General features: G+C 31.2%; 1 protein-coding gene across 1 annotated transcript in view; it reads right to left on the reverse strand.

Annotated features, from left to right (window-relative positions):
* LOC115876421 (signal recognition particle receptor subunit alpha homolog) overlaps positions 1-13,958 on the reverse strand; it is a gene marked incomplete in the record, with an annotated part of 24,811 nt that extends 10,853 nt beyond the window's left edge. Inside the window, 7 exon segments of the mRNA XM_030892199.1 lie at positions 2,551-2,703; positions 6,720-6,860; positions 9,419-9,560; positions 9,623-9,779; positions 13,123-13,237; positions 13,299-13,698; positions 13,766-13,958. Coding sequence (XP_030748059.1) covers positions 2,551-2,703; positions 6,720-6,860; positions 9,419-9,560; positions 9,623-9,779; positions 13,123-13,237; positions 13,299-13,698; positions 13,766-13,882 — 1,225 coding nt within the window.
* Positions 13,959-13,969: the final 11 nt, after the last annotated feature.

Here is a 13,969-nt window from a genome sequence, read left to right on the forward strand (position 1 = left end):
TCAGTATTACTTCGTTCAGTTACATTGCTGAAGTTTGGTGCCCTCTGGCTGCGGGCAGAAGCCAAACACTTTGCATGGTAAATCATGACTCTTTGAATAAAGAAGACTAAGGAAGGAGCATATCAAAAATCTTAGGTACACCGCGATGGGTCTCAAATATGGCTGACTTAAATTCCAGTTTATCAGTGTCGTTCTAATTTTATTTAAAAAATGTAAAAACTGCTATGATGTAGGGTAGACGTGGAGTAGACTCAATAATTTGTTGTTTTATTTTACGTTGTGAATAAATGTTGGTAGTTATTAAAATTGTTATAAAAATATATAATTCTAATAAAATAGATAAGTTATAATAAGTATTAGTAACACAACGATACGCTACTGAAGCAGGTAAAGTCAAATTAACATTATCCTAAATTCTTGACATCTAATCTTTGACAAGTAATAAATAAAAGCTAAAATGCAAAAGAAAAATATATAATTTAAGTTAATTTAAGTGAGATTTCATAAATGATCGGTTTACTACACGTATGGCATATTATATAGTCACTTACTAGCGAAAAATTGTTACATTATTTCCTCAATTTTTGCCGAGATTCACCACACGCTACACAACCAACTATTTTAGAGTCTTTTTTCGATAAATCGCGATAATAGTGTCACTGTTAATTTAAGTTCTGCCACAATTTCCATCTAGATTTACTACCTTTATACAACTATCGGTAGTAGAACTAAATAACATAAAATAAGCTCCGTAAAGGCTGACAAATCCACAAAATTGCAAAATCAAATTCAAATGTGTCAAATGAATCGTCAACAGAACTGTCAAGAATCCCCACCCTAGAGAGCTTTTATGGTGGCTTTTCCGCCCACCATGCATGTATACATGGATAACATTATGCTCCTTCCTTAGTCTTCTTATTCAAAGTCATGACTGAATCAATAAATAATAATTAATAATAATCTGTTTGACAATTTGAAGTTGGCGCGCAGAGCATGACTAATGAATGGTGCCATTTATCACCTGTGACGTAGTGACCAACCTGCGCAATATCATACCTCAAAATTAGTAAGTTTTATGTCCACAGAATATTGAAATACCTTGTATATGCATAAACAAAAATTATTAAAGAACATTATTAAAATATATAAAAGTTGTTAAAATATTAAAATTTGGTAATTATTGGGAAAACTGGAAATCGTCCGATTTTCACCAAAATTGGTATACACACTATTTTAAGGTCGTAGATTACGAATCTGAATTTTTTTCTTGGCAGTCTCTTAATTATTTCAACATTGAATTTTTCTTTATTTCGGCCCTATAAAGTAATAATTTCACTATATTTTCATTATAATATAGTTTATCTAAAAGCCACACTTGATTGGGGATAGAAAAATGTCCAAAATTTTACTGAAAAACACTTTTCTTAACAAAATAACAAAGAAAATTGAGACCAGATGGAAGTTTGACATTTGATATATCCTTCTTTCTCTCTCGTATGTAATGAGAGAGACAAATATATACTAGAACTAATCTAGAAATTTGAAAATTTACAACGTTGCCATATCTTCTATTTTTTCGGGTGATTAGGGATTTTAAATAAATCACCTATTATGAGATCGACAAAAATTAAATATACCTACCTATATCCACAAAGTTACGCGGAAGAGTTTTGATTTCATTGGTTTCAACTTCCAAGCGGAGGGTGTTAATCTTTTGTTGTTATATTATATCAAAAAAAGATTAACCTCCTCCGCAAAAAAGTTATATAAAGACTATTTATAACCACGGAGTTGCACGAAAGAGTTTTGATTGCATTGGTTTTAACTTCTTTGCGGAGGGTGTTAATCTTTTGTTGTTATATTATATCAAAAAAAGATTAACCTCCTCCGCAAAAAAGTTATATAAAGACTATTTATAACCACGGAGTTGCACGAAAGAGTTTTGATTGCATTGGTTTTAACTTCTTTGCGGAGGGGGTTAATCTTTTTTTGATATACTATAACAACAAAAAATTAAACACCCTCCGCATGGAAGTTGTAACCAATGCAATCAAAACTCTTTCGTGCAACTTCGTAGTTATAGTCAGATCTCGTTGGTAAAATAGCAATTATGGGAAGGAGCCGTTCTTCTTGCGACCGCCTTTCGTAATCCCAGAATGAGAGAAAAAAACACGCTAAATTTAGGTTTAGCATTGGCAACGTTGCTTTAAATGCCAGAAACACATAACCCAACATTTTCAGATTGTTTACAAATTTACTTTAGCAAATTTTCCTCTATTATGCATAGAATTGGTTAAAAAAGTAACAGAAAATAGCAATAACATCATTGTTTATCGAATACCTAACAAAATATGTGCTAGAAAACCTTAAAAATATGAGAAATTAAGAAAAATTCGACGTTTTTCTGAAAAACGGTAAGAGACCGCCAAGAAAAAAGCTCAGATTCGTAATCTACGACCTCAAAATAGGGTTATACCAATTTTGGTGAAAATCTGACGATTTCCAGTTTTCCCAATAATTACCTAAAATTTTGTTTAAAACTTATAATACTTACACCACAAAATGTCATAACATATGGTGTACCATTTTTCTTTGATTCTAAACAATCTCTCAATATATCAACTCTTCTATTGGGACTCAGTATTTGAACTAAAGAGTCTGTCAAAGTACTTTTAACAATCGTGGCAACTGAATCAAATGTGCCTGGAATATAATAATTTCTACTTAATTTTTGCAGCTCCACTCTCTTAAAATTATGTACTATAGGATGTTTATTGTTATTGGCATTTTTAGAGATGATGTTAGCATGGGCATTTACAAATTAAAGTAGTGTGAGAACCGGTACTCAACGATGTCGTTAAAAGCTGTAAAAAAAACAGAATCATGATCACGAAACAGTCAAATCAAAAACCAGAATCATGATCACGAAATAGTATTTCCTCTATTTCTATGTTTCTGGGGAGCTGAATTTCAATCTGAGATTTACCAACAAAATTTAGTAACAGAATGAAAAAAACTGCAAAAAATGTAAAGTCTGATTTTTTACATTTTTTTCGACTGTAATTCAAATACTACCAACTTTTTGTAAATAATATTTATTCAGAATTAAAGTGCATAAAACTTTCTACCTTTGAATAAGAAGATAAGGAAGGAGCATATCAAAAATCTTAGGTCCACCGCGATGGGCCTCAAATATGGCCGACTTAAATTCCGGTTTATCAGTGCCGTTCTAATTTTATTTAAAAAATGTAAAACTATGATGTAGGGTAGATGTGGAGTAGACTCAATAATATGTTGTTTTATTTGACGTTGTGAACAAATGTTGGTAGTTATTAAAATTGTTACAAAAATATATAATTCTAATAAAAATAGATAAGTTATAATAATTATTTATTAACACAAACATCCGATACGCTACTGAAGCAGGTAAATCTGGTAAATCAAATTGACGTATCTAAATTCTTTGACATCTAATCTTTGACAAGTAGTAAATAAAAGAAAAATGCAAGAAAAAATGTATAATTAGTTAATTTAAGTGAATTTCATAAACGATCGGTTTACTACACGTATTTATATTATATAGTCACTTACTAGCGAAAAGTTGTTCCATTATTTCACTCGATTTTTGCCGAGATCTACCGCACGCTACACAACCAACTATTTTAGAGTCTTTTTCGATAAATCGCGATAGTGTCACTGTTAATTTAAGTTCTGCCACAATTTCCATCTAGATTTACTACCTTTACTACCTACTATCAGTAGTAGAATAAACAATAAATAACATAAAATAAGCTCCGTAAAGACTGACAAATAAAATTTCAAATCAAATTCAAATGTGTCAAAGGAATTGTCAAACAGAACTGTCAAGGATCCTCACCCTAGAGTACTTTTTCCGCCCACCATGCATGAATACATGCATAGCATTATGCTCCTTCCTTAGTCTTCTTATTCAAAACTTTCTACAAAATTTTTGTTATACTGGGTGTTTCTCAAAAAGTGGCTCACCTCTATAACTTTTTATTTTTTCAGATAAAAAACGAAATTTGGTATTTTAGTACATGATATAAATCGGGTGTGATTGACGTATTCAATTACTTTCGGCCACTTCCTGTTTCACCGGAAATGACTACAACTTTTGATTTTTAGAGGGTACCCTGGATATTTTTTTACTGTATTTGCTATGAAAATGAAAATGGAAAGTAAAAAGTACCGAACTTTTGACATTTTCAGTAAAAAAAATGCATTTTAACTTGAATCTATCGTCATAGTTGTATGAAAACTATTTATTTTTGATCAAGGAGCTTTGGAAAAAATAAATTTGATCGTCTAATGTTCATCGTGTCTTTTCCTGGCCGGTTAAAAAATGCCCAACCCGTATTTTTAATCATAACTAAATTTTTTCAAAGGGAACCAGGGTGGCTCATTAGCATATTTGAAAAGAGCATTTTTTACGAATATTTTGGTACCAGATATACTTGTATTTAAAACTTCCCAATATGGCGGACTTCAGTATGGGAGGCTTAAAAAACGAAAATCTCTAAACTGGAATCGACTGTAGTTCAAATCGTTCAAATTGATAATCTGTGGTAAATCCAATTGAACTCTGACACTTGGCTGACATTGACGTTTACGTGGACGTTTACGGTTCCTTTTTCTAAATATTTTCATTATTTTTTGAGTTTTTATTCACAAATTCTACTTGATTTTGTTCTTTTATTTAACCTGCAGCCTGCAGTACTAATTATATAGTTATAAATAATCTTTTCACCGATCCAGAACTGAGGAATAGGCTGGAAGATATTCAAAATGTGTAAAACGCTTAAAAACGTATTAGAAAACATTGACTCGTCCACAAATTCGTGAAAATAAATTAGTCCAGATGTTAGAAAAAAGGTTTCTAATTATTTTGAGAAGTTTCCTCGTATCAGTAATTTTCAGGTTTGTAATATGTATATGATTATAAATAGATTAAAACTTGTATTTCAGGAAACAGCGCGGGCATTACAGATTGTTGTAAATCAGTTTTAAAATATAAAGAAGGTTTAAAACAGGTTTAAAAGTTGAGTTAGTAGAGAAGACCTAAATAAGGTAATGTTGGTAATGGGACCAAAGATCAAATAACACTTGAAATATATAATATGTACAATAATTGTAAGTAGTTTTTATGAATCTGTTTGATGTTTTATATTTCTTGAAATATATATTTTTTTACTTTACAGGATACACAAAGAATAATAAAAAATACAGTTACTCACTAAAAGCACTTAAGGTTTGTAATAGATGTAGTTAGAATATCAAACACTAAACCAAACCAAAAATTATGTTTTATTTTACTGGTATTCCCTACATTTGAAAGGGAAGGCATTTCATAAATAAGCAGAAGGACATTGTATAGTACACTCTATATTAATAATTATTTTTTATCCTATACTTGTTAGTTGACGCATCACTTATTAGGTATAAAATTTACTACTGATTCCAAACCTATAGTTGTGGTTGTGACATATTCTGATGTGTTTCTGGCAATTTAAAATAAGTTAATATTTAAACAAACATTTCTGGCTTTCCTGACAGGAGTGTGAACACAAATTTAATAAAGGTATAATGTGGATAATGTTCTGATTATTACAGTTTGCATGGATGTTTTTGTATATTGTTATTTTTAATAAAGTATATTTAATGAGTTTTTGAGTATTTCTTTTTCCCTCAGAGAATTGTGTTCTAATCTTTATATATAAATTTTCATAAAGTATATCTACAAAATTTATTACCTTATAACTTTTTGCTAAAGACTTTGTAGTTGATACAGTTTAACAGTATACAAAAGAACTATTTAAATAAGATGTTTGAAAATATATAGCTGTTTTTGCACACATCAATTCAATTTGTGATTAACTGTACTGAAATAAAAACAAATTAAGAGAAATGGGGTGATCTATCAACTATAACATGAAACGCATCATCCTATTTCCAAGTCTTCTATTAATTTCACTTTTTAAACAACTATTTTTATTCAATAATCTTGATAATTCTAGGAACTCTCAGACATCGTCAAAACATGAAAACAAAAATTCACCTCCTATAGTTCTTACGTCCCTTTAACTGAAATATAAGAAACAGGGGAGTTAATATTCTGACTGAGAAAGTTTATAAAATACCTTTAAGTAAAATCTCTTCGGATCTGCGGTAAAATAACTTTATTCTTATTAAATAATTTCAATAATCTATGTTTTTATTTATGATTTATGACAACCACCTAATAACCTAACTTTAACGTCAACTTGACAATCCTGAAAAATGTTATTGTTAACCAAAGAGTAAATCAATTTCTGAATTCGCTAACGCCAATTTATTTTTCATTAAAAAAAATTACCAATTTTTGTAACTAGGTCGGCCATATTGAGGAACTTTTAAAAGAATTGTACTATAACATATGTACCAAATCTGTTATTTTTATCTGAAAAAATAATAAAAGTTATAGGGGCGAACCGCTTTTGAAAAACACCCGGTATGTTTTTTTATCTGAGAAATTGTTCAGGTTCAAGAGAGCTAGTTGAAAATTCACGTTTTTCGGCAACCCCGCAAAACACCACATTTTTTGCATCAAAGTTATCAAAGGTTGGCATTTAGTGTAAGCTTTTATATATTAAAACTTTTAATTACGTTGAGACTATAGTTAGTAAAGTTCTTAGATCACCAATTCCATAAATATATCTTACCTAAAACTTTTCCTTCAAGCTTGGTCGCTACTGAGTCACATAGTTTTACTGCAATATCTGAGGCAACATTTTTTGCAATTAAATGATCCCGCATCTTTTCCAAAGCTGGTTGCATATCAGAAGCCGTCAAATTCTTAGAACCTAAGAGTATAATTATAAATTATTAAGAATAGAGAGAATATTTAAGCTTACTATACTTTATTAATATCTTAATTAAGTCCGGCAATAGTGCGTCGGGCATCTGTAGCTCCTAAAATAAAAAAATTGACAATTTTGTTTAAGTGAAAACCTAAAGTATATCAGGATGTATTTCAGGAAAATATTTTAACTTCTATAGACTGGCTCAAAAAACTGTGAGTGAATTGGGATGATTTTTTAAAATGGCACACCCTGTATATTATTGCATTTTTGACTTCCTTTCAGATCACTTTACATAATCCAGATATGAGTAAATATGTTTTGATAGTTTCAGAGATATTAATGAAGAAATGAGTTTCATTTAAAAAAAATCATCCCGATCCCCTCACATTTTTTTGAGCCATCCTATAGAACTTAAAATATTTTCCAGAAATACATCCTAGTACATACTTTAGGTTTGCACTTAAACAAAATTTCCAAGTTTTTTATACCCGACGCACTATTGCCGGACCCTGTATATAAAAAAAATTACGTCATTATAAAACATAATGCATAGGAAATAGTAGACAGCAAAGTTATATCTATATCTATTAACACAACCCTATTAATAACCCTAATATCTATTAACACAGCCCATACAATAAAATAAAAACACATAATATAAACTTTCATCCTTAAGCCGCGTCCAAGCTATTCGAACAAAATGTTCGCGAACATATATAATTAAACAGATACTAAGTGAAAATTGTGAGATAGATAGATTTATAAATAATAAAGCCAACAAGTACAGCTAGCCTAGGCCTATTAAGGAGCGCGGAGCTCCGAACGGCTAGCTTGTACGTCAGAGCGTGCGTCTGCCTATGCTAGAGCGCGCGCGTTCTTTTTCCGACGGGTATCGGTAAATCAACAGGAGCGAACGGCGTGCATTTCGGCGGACATTGTACCGGACACTTGGAAGGGTCTCATTTAATTTCCGACGTCTATCTGTGATTTTTATTTTTTACCGAGTATTCGACAATGGGAGACGCAGTTACTGGGATCGTGAAAAACATTTACAACTAATTTGTTTACACAAAGAAAAGATTTTATAATTTTAATTTTATTGTGGGTTTTGTGTGAATAGCTATGTAGCTAGACTTCGTCCATATAATTTCATTTTTGTTTATAAAGACCTTTATGATTATTTTTATTAAAAACCGGAATTATAATGTGATTCCGAAATTTAAAATTACTACTTAATAGGAAGTTTGACACCGGAAATTAAATTTTACCATTACATTTTTAGAAATAAATATACCGGGTGTTTCTGAAAAGTGGTTCACTTCTATAACTTTTTTAATTTTTTAGATGAAAAACGAGATTTGGTATGTTAGTATAGGACATAAATCAAAATTGATCGACGTTTTCAATTATTTTCGGTCAATACTTATTTCACCGGAAATGACAACAACTTTTGATTTAAATGGTACCCTCGGTATTTTTTTACCGTATATGATAGAAAGTGACATTCTAAATAGAATGATATATTTATGTCAACTTTTGACACTTTCAATTTAAAAATGGCCATAAATAAACGTAACGACAATTTTACTCCAAATACCAAGTATGTGGTACCAAATTATTCGTAAAAAATGCTTTTTCCAAATATGCTGAGCCAGCCTCGTACCATTTGAAAAATTTGAGTTATCATTAAAAATACGATTTGGGCATCTCTTAAGCGGCCATGAAAGGATACAAAAAAAATTACACGATCAAATATATGTTTCCAAAGTTCTTTGATTACAAATTAATAGTTTTAACTCAGTCTTGGCACTCTAGATTGAAATTTAAAATGCTATTTTTATTTAATAGGAATTGTCTAAAATTGACGTATGGTATGTCATTCTATTCAGAATGTCATTTTCTATCAAATAAAGTAAAAAAGTACTTAGGATACAATCTAAAAATACAAAGTTGTAGTCATTTCCGGTGAAACAGGAAGCGACCGAAGGTAATTAAATACGTCAATCAATCCCGATTTATGTCATATACTAACAAACCAAATTTCGTTGTATTATCTGAAAAAATAAAAAAGTAAAAAAGTGAGCCCGTTTTGAGAAACACCTGGTAGAATCGGCTGAAAATGAATACAGGTCTTAAAAATACACTATAACGAATAATCTACCAAAAGGCCCCTGTAACCTTCCGCCTGCTAAATATTGATTCTTCAACGACAAAAGTTCTTAAACTGTTTACCGGTTAATTTATTTAATAAAATGCTTGCACTCGAAATCCGGGCACTCGAAAAAACAGCGACTACCTAAACGCATCCTAGATCTATAGAGCAAACTGGTTGTCGCATCCTTCCCCGCACCTCAGTCCTCGGGACCGATGCGATAGGCTGTGCCGTCGTTTACGACCTGCTGCTACGAGTATATAGTGTGAATTATATACACATTTAACATTTTGTTCGAGTAGCTTGGACGCGGCTTTATGTAATTTTTAGCTGCAGTCAAATTTGAAATTGGGAATAAATAAAAAAGATGATGCAAACTTAATATGTACAATATAAGGAGAATTACCAACAAGGCCTTTAAAGATTGAGAACATGCCCCCTTTAGAAGTCGGTTTTTTAATTTCTTCTCTCTCAACCTCTTCCTCGAATTCCTCATCTGAAGATTCTACTTCCAAATCTTTTATTCCACCTTCCATTGACCCAACTATCTAAAATAAGAATAAAGAATGATGTGTACTCATGCAACCGTACTTTAAATATACGTTCTTACTTCAGTGTCAGCTGTATAATGACTTTTAGCATCTTCTGGTCTATCTACAGTCCTTTCTAAATTCTGCAAGTCTTTTGTTGTACCTCCTAAGTCCCATACTCTTGGTTTCTTCCCCGCTTTTTCCTGTGTGGGGCTTTTAGGACTTTTTGGACTTTTTCTATAACAAGACAAATAAAATAATCGTCTTCTTAAGTTGTTTAAAGTACAGGGTGGCTCAAATTCGACGCTTTTAAATGGAAACATCCTTTTCTATAAGAGATAGACGAAAACTAATATCGGTGTCTGGAGCTCAATTTTCATCAAAAACATGATGGTGAAAACCGCATATCAATATCTGTTACCGTTTCGGAGTTACGGGATGTTTTTCAAAAATGTGCATTTTTAACAAATCGCTGTAACTTTTTTGCTATTGAAAATTTTGTATTTCTATGAAAACTTTTCCAAAGCACCTTTTTACGTAGAATTTAATAGTTTAAGTATAATTATTTTTAAATTAATAATTTAAGTGTTATCAATAGAAAAAATGATTTTTTATTTGGGACACCCTCTATATTTTTAATTAACTGAAAAGAATTTAAAATTACCTTTCCAAATATATAGCACACTTGATATTTTGTTATAATCCCCTTCGAAATACAGAATTTTTAAAAGTTCGCCACTTTTAACTAGTAGGCTTTGGACCCCTTATTGATGATATGCCCTTAATGGAACTCGAAAACATATTTTTAGAGCAAAACGACGCACCGCCTCTGAACGCTGAAGTTATCAGGAAATTTTTGCAGCCAACTTCAAAAATAATTAGATAGCTAACCAAGATCCCAGTCGTTGGCCGTCAAGGCCACCCGATTTAGTGCCCATGGATCTAATCCTATGGATATATTTGCGGAAGAATGAGGTTCCTTATTCTTCCGTATAATCTAGACAAGAATTAAAAATATTTATGAGAGGGTATCTTTTACCCCCACTGAGTTAACGAATTCCGCGAGAAATTTTCAAAAACTGCCCAGTCTGTCCATAACAGAAGACGGTTGATATGTCGAACACTTGTAGAAAAATCTCATGTCTTGGTTTGCTGTTTATTTTTATTGTTATTAGATATAGTTTAAATGTGTTGATGTTGGTTAAATATATTTTAAATTGTTATAAAATTCTGCATCTATCATAGCAAATATTATTTTCGTTTTAATTGATGCTCACAGCTAGAATTTTTTTGCATTACAGCCGGTACCGCTCAAAGCCTGCTTATTTAAAGCGGGCGAATTTTTATATACTCTATATCTCGAAGAGGAATCGAGCAAAATATCAAGTGTGTTATATTTTTGGAAAGGTAATTTTAAATTCTTTTCAATAAATTAAATATATACAAGGTATCCCATATAAAAAATCAAATTTTCTGTTGATAATTCTTAAATTATTAATTTAAAAAAAAAATTATTTAAACCATTAAATTCTACGTAAAAAAGTGCTTTGGAAATGTTTTCATAAAAATACAAAATTTTCCATAGCAAAAAAGTTACAGCGATTTGTTAAAAATGCACATTTTTGAAAAACACCCCGTAACTCCGAAACGGTAACAGATATTGATGTGCGGTTTTCACCATCATGTTTTTGACAAAAACTGAGTTCCAGACACCGATATTAGTTTTTGTCTATCTCCGATAGAAAAGGCTGTTTCGAAAGCCGTACGAAGCCGAAAACGAAAGCCGTACGAAGTGGGACGGAGCGTCTAGTCTCTTATTGGCCTGGATATCCGATCGATAATTCAAAATCCAGGCTTGCGCACTACGCTTGAGCACAGCTAACTGAGCGACTTATGCAAATTTATATACCCATTTCACCGGCTTGGCTTCACAGAATGCAGTTTGGAGTCGATATTCTTTAGTTAATATATATATGGTTAGACAGAGACAGAAGACTGCCGTACGTCGTGCATCAACTCTGATAGTAGGCGATGTAGAAATCGCCGAATAAAGGCGTTTGCAGTACTCTAACGGTCAAAATTATTTTGTTTTCTAACGCAACGGCACAGTCAGCGTACACAAGCGGTAGTGAATATTTTAATATACAAGACCACAAAATAATATTGATTATTACAACACACTTCCGTGTATTAACAGTATTTTTATGTATTGACAACATTAACAGTAAATAATGTAATGTAATAAACCGCTTAAATTCTGCTAAAATTTTAGGGTAGGCGCCGCCTACCTTGCCTACCCTGATAGGCAGCCACTGTTACGTTTTAGATTTTAAGTGTAAAATTGCTAATAAATTAAAAGAAATATTAATAAACTACTGCATTATAAATTATTCTACATAGAATGCCAAGAATGTAACAATTAGTGTAAAAGACTGGTAGCCAGTAACCATAACTAGATAAATATTGAATTCTGTCTTCTATATTAATAGTAAATCATGCAATGTTTTCAATTTTTAACTGAATATTGATATTTTAGATAAAAAAAATTAAGGCCTAATAAGTCATAAGCGGTGATTTAATAATAGAATGTATAACAATTTAATAATATGATATATCAATTTTATGGTCTGATAGATTTACCCAAGAACAGTAGGACTGCTCATTCAACCAAAAGTGTCCGCCAGGTGCATGCGAAAACTACTCGCTTTGTGACGTCATTGTAGTCCTTGTCATGATTATTAGTCCTTATCCGGCAACCAATAATACATACACGTGCATTATTGGTTGCCGAATGCAAAACGTTCATTATTTAGTTTATTTATTTAAACACCTTATATGTATGCAGTATAGAAAATTAACTGTATAAATCGTATTAAATACTCGGATAATGCATTTTTAAGAACAGCAGTTCCCAGCATCACCTTTTGCAAGCATTCTTTTTAGAGTACTTCCATATTTGGCTTTAAAATAATTAATAAACAATATCATAGGCACTTCGTAAGCACTTTATCACAATCCACAACACAAAATGAACGTATTTATACATTCTATAGCTCTAAAAACTTTAAATACACCTTTTCCACATTTAAAATTGACAAAATAATTAACTCAAAATTTCTCAGCTGTTATTTTTATAAGTTTACCATAGGCAACTAATAATACACACTATCATGACAAGGACTACAATGACGTCACAACTGTCAGCTGAAGCGCGGGAAGAGGCGAACATACGTCTTATGAGGATGAGCAATCCTATTAGTTTACAATTCTTGAGATTTACCAATCTCAATTACTCTGTCCCTCACCATCAAGAAAAGTAACAATAGTTTAGTATTTAATAAAAAAAAAATAGACTGAACATAATTTACGAAATACAACGATCAGACGAATACTACATAATAAAATAAATAGTAATACTACCACCACTACTTGGTATCTCCTCAGTAAAAATGTAACAATTGTATTTTTATATCATGAAACTGTTCAAAGATGTGCATAGATATACCAATTTTAAATACCTAAGTACTTAGTATACAAACTCACACTCATTTCTAAACACTGCCGAATATTTGAAACTTACTTGCCATCTTTCTTCTTCTGTGCCATTTTTTGGGCAAATTTAGCTCTGTTCACTGCGATTATATCTTCGGTAACCCCATTTTGTGAATTGGATAGTAATTCCTTGACTTCTAAACCTGTAATTATGGAATATAATTTTTTATTAAGTGTGTGAGTACAGTACAGTAATATACCTACTTTCATCAACAAAATTAACTTCTTTCTTTTTTTCCTTTTTAACCGGTTTATCTTCATTCTTTTTTTCTATCATTGAAGCCACAGTTTTTTTGGATTTTGCAGATTCCTCAAAGGTTCTCATCTGTTTAGGAAGTTTAGATTGTACTTTAGCCCATTCCTCTGACTTCCGAAGCACGTATTCATAATTTTTTGAAAATTCAAAATTTTGGAAGAAGCTACGGTTGGATAATTCATTTTTATATTTATCTCGAAACTCTAAATGTATGTCGCTTAAAAACTTGTCAACATATGATAACTGCAATATTTTTTGATAAGCCACTATAAACACTAAATCAAATTCATTGTCTAACTTATACTGTAAAATAGCTCCATTATCTTCGAATGTATTGATTGTTTTTTCCTATAAATAAAAGATATAAAAAAATTATAGTTAACATATTTATTAATGAAATATTTCAATCACATACCTGTAATATAACACTCTGTATTAATGAATTTACGGAGGTGGTGAAGATATTACTTGTACTTTGAAAGCACCATAAAACAATGCCTCCCTTGCTAAAAATAGTAAATAAATCAATCATTTTCACAGGTGCCCCTTTAGCCCAAATATTTAAAATCTTTTACACGTCACTGTCACTGTTTCTAGGTTAGGTTTTCTCTTCTTTTTC

This window comes from Sitophilus oryzae, unplaced genomic scaffold (assembly GCF_002938485.1).
Source record: "Sitophilus oryzae breed Bouriz unplaced genomic scaffold, Soryzae_2.0 scaffold_1436_pilon_pilon, whole genome shotgun sequence".
NCBI classification, from domain to species: domain Eukaryota; kingdom Metazoa; phylum Arthropoda; class Insecta; order Coleoptera; family Curculionidae; genus Sitophilus; species Sitophilus oryzae.